Raw genomic sequence first — 11,978 nt, 5'->3', positions numbered from 1 at the left:
CCAGACTTACCCCATTTTCTGGGACAAAAGCAGAATTTTCGATCCATTTTACCCTAGTTTCTAGGGCAGCCGTTTCCTTTTTCAAACCATTTCAGGGTATTTTCTATGGGTTAAATAAAACCCCATACTTAGCACCTTTCTGACATATTCAAGCACCCATTTTCTCCATTTTCGCCACATTTCCCTATTTCTGCACCAGTTCCCATATTTCGTAACCATTTTCCCTTATTTCCGCACAATTCTACCCAATTCCAGCACCATTTTTCCTTAACATCCGCACCCTTTCCCCCATTTACCCCATTTATTCCCCTATTTTAGGTCTACATCCACACCCTTTCCCCCATTTACCCCATTTATTCCCCTATTTTAGGACTACATCCGCACCCTTTCCCCCATTTACCCCATTTATTACCCTATTTAGGCCTACATCCGCATTTATTCCCCATTTCCCCAATTTTTGGGGTCTACCCAGACTAGCCTAGCCGACGCCAGGTCTAAAACTAATCAGAATGACGGCTTATGATCCTGCTTACAAACTCATTAACTTATTCGAAACTTATTAACTAAAATGAATTGATTAACTTAAAGATAAAATAGCGGGTAAGTGATTGGCGATAGCAGTGCATATGAAGCCAATCAAACGCTGCACTTCTCGCTAATATTGGGCCAATTTAAATGGGTTCATATTTCCATGGTGACATATATTGCAACTTGAATGGGTAAATATAATGGCTAAATATTGAATATTTAAACGGGTTTATATCGAAAATTTATAAGGGTGAATATCAACGATTTAAATGGGTTAACATTGAAGATTTAAATGGGTTAATATTGACGATTTAAATGGTTGAATATCGAAGATTTAAATGATTGAACATTAACGATTTAAATGGGTGAACATCGAAGATTTAAATGGGTAAACTTCGACGATTTGAATAGGAAAATAATAACGATTTAAATTACATAATATCGAAGCTTTAAATGGATGTCTATCGTAGATTTAAATGGCTGAATATCAAAGATTTAAATAGGTTAATATCAACGTCTGAATAAGGGAAAATCGATGATTTGTATTCGAAAACATTAAAGGTGTAAATGGGCATATATCGAAGAATTAACGGGCGATAAATGGAAAGTTGAATACGTAAACATTAAAGATTCTAATGGGTTATATATCGCTAATTTTAGTGGCTAAATTTAAACAAAATTTGCCACTGATTAAATTAATTAAATGCAAAATTCGGTTTCAAAAATACATGAAATAAGTTGAAGCTAAATTAAGTTAAGAAATTCAATTGCTTAATTAATAATACCAAGTCCCCCACACATGTTGACCAGCGGGGGGAATAAAGGGGGTGAATCTGGGGAGCAGCGATGTTCTTCTCTCCAATATTGGCCACTTAGGGGGAGCCTCCCCCTAAGTGGGGGTTAGGGGGAGTCCCCCTCAAACGTTCACCCCCGGGGAGGCGAGCACCTTTAGGCCTCCATTTTGTATCCTTGCTGCGGGTGCTGCTTCAGTTCTGGGGGAAGAGGGGGCTTAATGAGTTGCTAATGAGGGGCTTAATGAGTTGCTAATGAGGGGCTTAATGAGTTGCTAATGAGGGGCTTAATGAGTTGCTAATGAGGGGCTTAATGAGTTGCTAGTGAGGGGCTTAATGAGTTGCTAATGAGGGGCTTAATGAGTTGCTAGTGAGGGGCTTAATGAGTTGCTAATGAGGGGCTTAATGAGTTGCTAGTGAGGGGCTTAATGAGGGGCTCAATAAGTTGCTAATGAGGGGCTTAATGAGGGGCTCAATAAGTTGCTAATGAGGGGGCTTAATGAGTTGCTAATGAGGGCCTAATGAGTTGCTAATGAGTGGCTTAATGAGTTGCTAATGAGGGACTTAATGAGTTGCTAATGAGGGGATTTAATGAATTGATAATGAGGGGGCTTAATGAGATGCTAATGAGTGGCTTACTGAGTTGCTAATGAGGGGCTCAATGAGTTGCTAATGAGGGGCTCAATGAGTTGCTAATGAGGGGCTCAATGAGTTGCTAATGAGGGGCTCAATGAGTTGCTAATGAGGGGCTCACTGAGTTGCTAATGAGGGGCTTAATGAGTTGCTAATGAGGGGCTTAATGAGTTGCTACTGAGGGGGTTAATGAGTTGCTAATGAGTTTCTAATGAGGAACTTAATGAGTTGCTAATGAGGGGCTTAATAGGTTGCTAATGAGATGCTTAATGAGTTGCTAATGAGTTGCTATTGAGAAGCATAATGAGTGGTCGGACTGTCAATTAGTTGAATCAACTAATATAACCTTTGTGCCCAAACATTTATTATAATGTAATTAACTTAACAACAGCTATATGTACACGCTAAACTTTAACAACGCACCACGTTAGTGTTATGAGTGTTACTCTACAAAATGTTATTCAACGATAAAAAAAATTCACATTTTGAACCTTTGATTTCAACACAATCTTAAGGTTAAATGCTCGTTATCAAAAAGGTTAGTGCAAAATGTACAGTATGTACAATGTACAGTATGTACACTGTACAGTATGTACAATGTACAGAATGTACACTGTACAGTATGTACACTGTACAGTATGTACACTGTACAGTATGTACACTGTACAGTATGTACACTGTACAGTATGTACACTGTACAGTATGTACACTGTAAACCTTTAAAGTCCATCGCAATATTAGTATACTTAATAAATAAATATTCGAATTCGAATTTAATATTCGAATTATGTAGGTACATTATGTACACTTACGTACCGTGTGGCGCGTAATCAAATCAAATTCTACTTACACTCAGTTTACATCAATTTTTCATACATCAACACAGGTGAATACTTTTTTTATACATCAACACAATTTAATACATTTTTTATACATTAACACAAGCGAATAATACAGCGGGCAACACGCGGTTAGTTTCACAACAGCGCGGGTTAATTCAACCGGCGGTAAACCCTTCAACCCCAAAAGCGGGTTAGCGTCAGCGGGTCAAGCTACTGGGCTCGGGCCCCGGCAGCCAAGGGCTTGGCCGACTGGACCCCGGCAGCCTAGGGCTTGGCCGACTGAGCCCCGGCTGCCTAAGGCTTGGCCGACTTGGCCCCGGCAGCCAAGGGCTTGGCCGACTTGGCCCCGGCAGCCAAGGGCTTGGCCGACTGGACCCCGGCAGCCAAGGGCTTGGCCGACTGGGCCCCGGCAGCCAAAGGCTTGGCCGACTGGGCCCCGGCAGCCAANCGATAGCCTAAGCTAAGGCCCAGGCCCAGCTAAGCACGAGGCCCAGGCCCAGACAGCCAAGGGCTTGACCGACTGGGCCCAGGCCCAGGCCCAGCTAAGGCCCAGGCCCAGCTAAGCACGTGGCCCAGGCCCAGCTAAGCACGAGGCCCAGGCCCAGGCAGCCAAGGGCTTGGCCGACTGGGTCTAGGCCCAGCTAAGCACGTGGCCCAGGCCCAGCTAAGCACGAGGCCCAGGTGGGGCGGGACTCACGCGTCCAGCAGGCGCCGCAGCTCTTCGGTGCGACCGCGGCCTGCGGGCGGCAATGGCGGCTTAGAATTTATTATTTTATTTCATAATTAATTATTAAATAATTCCTGACGAGGGGTATAATAAATACTAATAATATAGGAGAATGTGGGGGTGGGGGGAACATGAGAAGTCTGGGGAGGAGAGGGGAATTGGAGAGGGGATTAGAGGGGACCATAAGTGGGCCACGGAGGGGTTCACTCGATCAGTCCATCGTGGGGCCGCGGGCCCAGGTTAGGTTGGCCCAGTGATAGCGCTGGGAGGTAGATGGAAGAAGAGGGGGGAGTGAGGCTCTCATGCCACTAATGAGGCCATGTACCAATTAATTCGTGGACACACTCGGTACTAATGAGGCCACGTACCCGAGGTCGTGGCCACACTCGGCCTCGCTGTACTGCGCCTAGGAGGTCACCAATGAGGCCATTAATAAGGCCCCAAATGAGGCCACGTACCCCTGAGGTCGTGGCCAAACTCGGCCCCTAATGAGGTCACAAATGAGGCCACTAATGAGGCCACGTACCCCTGAGGTCATGGTCACTGGGGGGCTCGGGGGACTGGCTCACCTGCGGGGGGGTTATGGGGTTAATTAATAGGGGGTTAATTAATGATTAGTTAGATAATTGATTATTAGTGGAGAAAGTGGGGGGGTTGAGTTTAGGGTTCAAAAACGGCTAAAAGAATTATTATGACAGTCTAATTGTTATAATCTATAAAAAAATAATAATTTTATATGGTCGTGACACTCTGTGATTAACTTCATAAATTGTATGACTAATATCATGATTAATCCTTAGCCCTCCTTATATATAATATAATAATACGATTAACATATAATTATATGTTAATTATATTTCATTCTTATAATATTTGTTATATTATGTAATAATATAATAACAAATAATTATATGCAATTCTCGAATTCATATTTCGTACCAAAAATAAGAAAGAAAAATGGCTTTTTCTCAATTTCGTTCACTACGTAACTTTCGAATCCAACTTAAACTGCAAAGTTCCACCTCACATTTTTGTCTACGTTTTCAACATGACTTATTCAACGTGGACCTATTGAACTCAATTCAACTCACGTTCGACTGTTGAAGTTGTTGTTGCATGTTCATGGGGGGGATGTTGGGGTGGCTGTTGCGGCCCGCCATGTTGCCTGTTGAAGTTGAAAAAAGTTCAACATTTCAACTTAGCGAGACTAAATTTCATTCAACAATTCTTACGGGAACCAAAATTCAAAATCGGAGCTGAAGTTTTGGGGTCAAAAACGGGCGGGGCCCAGCGTGACCAGGGGCGGGGCCACAGCTTGGCCTGGGGCGGGGACCAAGCGTGGCCTGGGGCGGGGCCTCAGCGTGGCCTGGGGTTGCTACGTCTATAGCTTCACTCAGGAAGCGGACGTAGCACTGATACGCTCTTTTACCGGGCCAAACTGGGTCAGGATGACCCACACAAGGGTACAAAAAGTCCATCGATATTTGGACAAAGAGTATATATGACTGATTATATAATAAATAAGTTTAATATATAAAAATAAATAAAGCAACACTCACTTATACGCTTAGCGGTGCCACTCTGGGACACAGAGTCCAGAGCTCTGGCGTAGGGACCCCCGCCAGAGTAGGTTGAACCCCCGTAGGTGGGGTCCTCGTCAGAGCGCGCGGGTTCATCGTAGGTTGAGTAGTGGGACGACCCCATTGACCCCTGCGCACCCATTGAGCCCTGTGGACCCATTGACCCCGCCCCGCTCGTACTCTGGCTGAGGTCACCGGGTACGGTCGAGTAGTACGTCGAGCTGGGGGGGCGCTGGGGGGGGGGGAGAGAAGGGTGTGAGGTATGGTGATAATGGTAAAATCAGATACTGTAACTTTAGCAGTGAAATGACATTAGTGACAGTAACTGAAACAGAAGTATGAGTAAAGTAATATGTGATGAACATAAGATGAATCACAAATAGCCACAAAAAGCCATGTTGCTACGGCAGTAAACCATGTTGCCAAGGCAGTACGCCATGTTGCCATGGCAGTAAGCCACATTGCCGTGGCATTACTCACGCCGCCGTTGGCGTAGTCGCCGCTCACGCACGAGTAGTAGTTACCGGAGCCGTGGCGCGCCTGCGGACAACAACGACACATGTCACACGCATCAATGGGCGGGGCGTAGTACACATTTGTAGTACGCGCGGGACTAGTGAATGGAGCGCGATTTGGGAATGGGGCAGGGATCATAATTGAAGATTATGAATGAAGATCATGAATGCAGTGAGTATACCTTACGATTGAGCCTCGATATAGGAGAAATATCATTACCCCACTGACCTCACTCATATCACTCCCTCTTCCGAACCCAATCACCCCATGGGTCTCCCCCCTGGTTCATAACGCCCCCCCACCTGGTGGGTGCCGCCGTGGCTGGAATGGCCGCAGGTGTAGTCGCCAGCGACGCAAGAGTAGTAAGTATCCTCCTGGGGGGGCTGGGGGCGGGGCTGTTGGAATGAAGAATTAGAACTGAGTCTTATGTTAGACATAAGAAATGCTTCTATTCTTCATTTTTCAGCAGTTGCAAGCAATATTTTCAGATCTCGGTAAAATTTTTTGCTAGACGAATGGTTTCTACAACAGAAGAACTGTTCAGCTTTGGGCATAAGTCTGCGTGCTTGAGCTTATTGCTCTAGCAGAAGAACTATCGCCTATGAACTATCGCTTACAAAGAACCCCTCTGTGAGCAACATATTTGATTTGAGGATTTCCAATAACTATCGTATATTCTGCTATTTATTTATTTGTCTCTCCAGCAATTTAGAGTGCAGTTGCTAACTTCAATGCTTGGGTATGACTACATGTAAAACTCAATCCTGTCCTTGCAGCAGCCGACGATGGATGCAGAAAGATCTTCATTTGCTATGAAGTGTGAACAACTGAAAGCTGCAATCAAGTTAGTGCCGTAAATCGATATTATTAAGATTAACAAGTGCTTCTCCATTCTATTGTTTGGTCTTCCTTTCGTCAATGGACGTAGAATTTTGATGTCCTTGCAGAACTGTTTGCTCGATAGAAATTTAATGTGACGAATGTTTCATGTCATGATACGGCAAATAATTCAACGATTATTTTTAATACAACGTTGTTCATTCGGCAGGATACATGGATGGAATAGGAAAAATTAGCTTGACTTGCATTACCTCGAATCAGTTATATTGATGTATCGATTAATTTTTATGGGCGATCATTGCCCTCATTTCAAACCACGCCATGTCAAAATAGTTACTATGTTGTAAACGTCTATGCATCGAAATTGAGCCTCTGATAGAGTGTGCTCTGATTTTAAAACTAGGCCAGTAGTACTAGACTGCATATATATAACGTACAAAGATTCAAATGCCCCCTCCTTTCCCCTCATTATAAGGAGGGGGCATTTTTTAACGCACTTTTCAGGTTCGGCCGTGTCTGTCCCGAAGGTATCAGGGGCCAAATACGCGCGCCCCGCACTCGCCTCACAATTGTTAGGGAATAGACCGGATTCTAATCAGGTGCTTATTTCCCTCATAGAACCAGAACCTAAACCCAGTGAAAATTTACAGGCGCGGCAGCTTCTGATTTGGATTACCATTTACCAGATGCTGGGGCGACTCTAAATTTTGTTAGGAAGCGGACATAGAGCTGTTAATTTACACCGCTAGGCGAGCTTGGGGCGTCCACGAGCCAGCGGCTAACCGGAATAAAAATTTTGATAGGGATATTATATCCCCCGTTGGTGGGTGAATGGTGTGGGGAGGGGGGCCAACATTCACCATGGTCTGGGCCGAGGCCGCGGCCCCACAAGCTCCCCCGTTGGTGGGGTGGGGGAAGGTCTGGAAGTTGGAGGGGGCGTCTGAGGCCCCAGGGGCCCCGTTGGCCTCCTCACGGAAGCCCAGAAGGTGGAAGGTCGCGTAGGGGCAGATTTCGTCGTCGGGGCCTGGGGGGGGAGGAGGGGGTTAATATGGAGAGGGGTAAATGGGAGGGAGGGGGTAAATGGGGAGATATAGGGTAATAGGGAGGGGTAAATAGGGGGGATAAATGGGGGGAGGGGGTAATGGGTCAGCAGGTAAATAAGTGAGTCCGCAAACTTAAAATAACTTTCATTAAAACTGTTAGCCTCTGAACAATAAAAATTGTGTTTTATCATCATATTATCAATAATAAATATCGATATAATATTATACATTAATTTGAACGGTTGATTCATAAGATTAAAAAAGTTGTAAATATATCTAGGTTAAGGACAATTTCGTCTCTGAAGACTAATAATCCCATATAATATCAACATATCAATAATTTAACTATCAAACTCACCTCTTATGTTAGTAGAGTTATTCAACTCACCCTTCATGCGATGAACAATTTATTCATTCCATGCAAAACAACACGCATGCCACAACTTATAATCATAACAAAAATCATATAACAAAATTATAATAATAAAATAAATAAAACATAATAAAAAACATAAAAAATAAGTGACCATGCAATAAGATTATAAGCCATGCTATCAATACCTCTTCATTAGCGATGTAATTAATAATGTTGTGTAATTTTCTTTTAGCAGTTAATGGAAGTTCTGAATTAAATTTGAATTATCTGCGGAAATATTTTTATTTAGATTTAATTATTTAAGGAAAATTATTATATTTTTAATATAATAATAGTTAGTTACGCTGCTAACTAGTGCAGTTATAGTTAAGTTAGTCAGTATTCTAATGTGGTTAGTGTCAGGGCTAGTTCTTTAATTTTATTTCAGTCGCAATTTCAATTAAAGAGGAAATTTGTACGATTTATTTTGATTAATTAAACTATTCCATTAGTGATTAAGGGTTCCATTATTGAATTAACTGTGATCCATTGACGGGACTACGGTCTCGTTAAACCCACGTCCCCAACGTGTAACCCACGTCCGCCACGTGTAACCAACGTCCCCAACGTGTAACCAACGTCCCCAACGTGTAACCCACGTCCCCAACGTGTAACCAACGTCCCCAACGTGTAACCCACGTCCCCAACGTGTAACCCACGTCCCCAACGTGTAACCCACGTCCGCCACGTGTAACCAACGTCCCCAACTTGAAAGAGGTTCGAGGAATTCGCCCAAAATATATCAACATGCGTGTTGATATATTTTGGGGTGAAGGGAGAGGATGATATGAGGGGAAATGTGAGGGGTTGTGAGAGGGGTGAGGGTGAGGAGCGAGGGGTGAGGGGTGAGGGGTGAAGGGTGTGGGGAGTGAGGAGCGAGGTGTGAAGGGGTGAGGGGGGATTGAGGGAGGCAGGCAGAAAAAAAGTGTGTGGGAGAAAAAAAATAGTTAAATTAATGAAAATAAAATAATCATAGACAATTGGAAACAAAATCATAAGTTGAAATAAAAAGAACAGGCATCCAAATTCCAATTCTACAGAGAAACATGCAACAGCTTTTGGACAATTGAAATCGATAATAAATAACGATAAATAATAAATAAATGAATAATAAACAATATAAAACAATTAAAGCAGTATGTTGACTTCGCTTATGAAGGCAAAGATTAGACTACCTAATTAATAACCGGGTTCTCCGGACGCTTGATATATAAAAGAGTTACCGCTGTCAAAGTCATCTAAAACTAACTGTTGACCTGTACAATTGTACATACATCTTAATTCTTCTTTAAATACAATTATTAACTTTCATGGCTTCTCATCGAATTCGTGAAAATAGCTGTTTTGTATTTTTAAAAATTTTATTTTCTAATTTTACTCAGTAAACGCACGCTTTTGGTTAGGTTTTCGCCCAGAAAATGTTTTATTTTCGTACAAATTTTGAAAGGGTAACATTCCTATTTCAGCTACAAGGAGTTCATATAACGCATTAACTTCTAAAATGTTGATAATTTAATGTATAGAAGAAATCTATGGTGTGCAATATACAATTTCTTTAATGATCGTCAAAGACATTACAATATCTTACGGATGATAACGGAATGTTTGAATGATTCTCAAGAGATCTGACATCATTCGGACTTTTTGAACGCTCTTATAAGCGGAAATACAAAAAAAAACATATATATAAAAACAAAAACCTTATAAACGAAGTCAACCATAAGCACAAATAAGAATATTGCAAATAAATAATTAAAATATCAAGATACAATAACAGTGCTGGGAGAACGTACGAACATATTTACTAAAAGAATGAAGACTTACCTGCTTACCTGTTATTGTTATCGCCTGCGATCATTGTTATCGCCTGTTATCGTTGTTATCGCCTGTTATCGTTGTTATCGCCTGTTATCGTTGCTATCGCCTGTTATCATTGTTATCATTGCTATCACTATTATCGTTGATAACGCCTGTTATCGTTGTTGTCGCCTGTTATCGTTATCAGTGTTATCTCAGTTATCGTTGTTATCACTCACCCCGCTTGATCATATTATCACTGTTATCGTTGCTATCGCCTGTTATCATTGTTATCGCCTGTTATCACTCACCCCGCTTGATGCGGTCGCAGGTGTTGAAGTTGTTGCCGGGGACGGGGGGCAGCTTGCGGTTGGGGGGCGGTATGTACCCCAGCTCCCCCGCGAACGCCCCCGGGGGGCGCTTGTCCATGGTAGATGGGGGTACCATGCTGGCGTTGTACTGGTACTGCTGGTACACCTCCTCTGTAATGGTAGGTACCGTGAGTACTGGTACTGAATATGAGGTGAAATAAAGGGTTAACTTCAAGAAAGTTGATTAATGATGGTTGATGGTTGATTAATGATGGTTGATGGTTACAACCAATCGCCTTAAACAGGGGTCAAGGGTTGGATGAATAATCAAGGGCCAGAGATGAAATTGGTATTGTTGAAAATATGGACTAAAGGCCTTACCCTTGATGGGGGAGCTCCGGCCCTTGATGTAGGCCTTACCCTTGATGGGGGAGCTCCTACCCTTGATGCAGACCTTACCCTTGATGGGGGAGCTCCTGCCCTTGATGTAGACCTTACCCTTGATGGGGGAGCTCCTGCCCTTGATGTAGTTGCCCTTGATGCAGGCCTTACCCTTGATGGGGGAGCTCTTGCCCTTGATGCAGGCCTTACCCTTGATGGGGGAGCTCCTGCCCTTGATGTAGCAGATGATGACGATGGCCAGCACGATGACCACGATGGCAGACACGATAGGCACGATCAGGTTCAGGTTGAGGTAGAGGGGCAGCGACCCCGACCCGTAGGGCGGCACCTCCCGCGCGGGGGCTATGGTACCTGGGGGGACATGGGGGCTGAGGAGGTGCGGGGGCTATGGTACCTGGGGGGGGACATTGGGCCGAGTAGGTCAGACCACAGCTGGGGTAAAGGACCATGTACCCCACGCCACAAGAACCGCATACCACACTACACGCACCAAGTACTCATGTCCTTATGTCAAGTTTAGGACGTTCTTGTACAGATGATCGCGCTGATGCGCCGCCTTCGTCGACCTCCGTCTCCGAATCGTCGCTAGGCAGGTCACCCCGCCCTCTGGTCCCGGATGCATCGCATCGTTGGACGTGTTCCGTCTATTTGCCCTCCTTTGGGCCAGCTGATGCAAGATGCTGTTGCTTGTCACTTGCTGATGGTAGTTTCCCATTACTGGACAATCCGGGATCTTTCTCAACCACTTGTCCAGTCGTCTCTTGAATGTTGGAAGGATGAACTCCCCTCCTCTCAGCGCTTTTGGCAAGGCATTAAAGAGCCTCGGTCCTACCACGGACAGTGATCCCTCACGAAGAGTCTTCTCTGGCCGCGGCTCGGTTATTAAATGGGGGAATCCTGCACAGTCTCCTCGTAATTCGTTGTGACATGTCACTTTCCTAAAAGTCTCACTTTTAAAATTGGGAGAAAGTCCAGTTATCATCCTAAAAAGTGTACAATATGATGTACTTCTCTCTTCTCATATCCAGTGAATACAGTCTTAGATGCTCCAACTTGTCTCAGTAGCGCAGGTTCCTCGAGCCGCTGATCCCGAACGTGAAGGTCCGTTGGACAGAATTCAATTGCCGACCCGAACCCGCCTTGAGTGGGGCCCAAAGCTGGCAGCAGTACTTGAGAATTTGAAGCACGAGGGCTGTGAAAAGTGTTATCGTAGGCTCCGCTTCTTTTGTGCAACGCTGTGGTCGTCAAAAGTATACTCATCAACACTTCGAGATCTGGAACAGGTTGATTCTACTCGATTTGTGTGCAGTCCGATGCCAAGTAGCATTGCAGCATCCCAGACTCTGTGCCAACTCTACATCTCATAAACGCATCCCAAGCCACAGGTACTACATACCCCACACATCAGGTACCACGTACCCCACACAACAGGTACCACATACCCTACACAACAGGTACCACGTACCCCACACAACATGTACCACATACCCCACACAACAGGTACCACGTACCCCACACAACAGGTACCACGTACCCCACACAACAGGTACCAC

General features: G+C 44.2%; 1 protein-coding gene across 1 annotated transcript in view; it reads right to left on the bottom strand.

Moving 5' to 3' along the window:
* Positions 1-1,317: 1,317 nt before the first annotated feature.
* LOC108673368 (Down syndrome cell adhesion molecule-like protein 1 homolog) overlaps positions 1,318-11,978 on the bottom strand; it is a gene marked incomplete at both ends in the record, with an annotated part of 25,467 nt that continues 14,806 nt past the window's right edge. Inside the window, 10 exon segments of the mRNA XM_047882001.1 lie at positions 1,318-1,520; positions 3,492-3,531; positions 4,048-4,090; positions 4,613-4,686; positions 5,081-5,333; positions 5,582-5,641; positions 5,920-6,012; positions 7,318-7,481; positions 10,024-10,194; positions 10,615-10,793. Coding sequence (XP_047737957.1) covers positions 1,445-1,520; positions 3,492-3,531; positions 4,048-4,090; positions 4,613-4,686; positions 5,081-5,333; positions 5,582-5,641; positions 5,920-6,012; positions 7,318-7,481; positions 10,024-10,194; positions 10,615-10,793 — 1,153 coding nt within the window.

The sequence above is a fragment of the Hyalella azteca genome, unplaced genomic scaffold (assembly GCF_000764305.2).
Source record: "Hyalella azteca isolate HAZT.00-mixed unplaced genomic scaffold, Hazt_2.0.2 contig9387, whole genome shotgun sequence".
Lineage (NCBI taxonomy): Eukaryota > Metazoa > Arthropoda > Malacostraca > Amphipoda > Hyalellidae > Hyalella > Hyalella azteca.
Note: the sequence above shows the minus strand (reverse complement) of the source record. Positions and strands in the feature narration are given on the sequence as shown.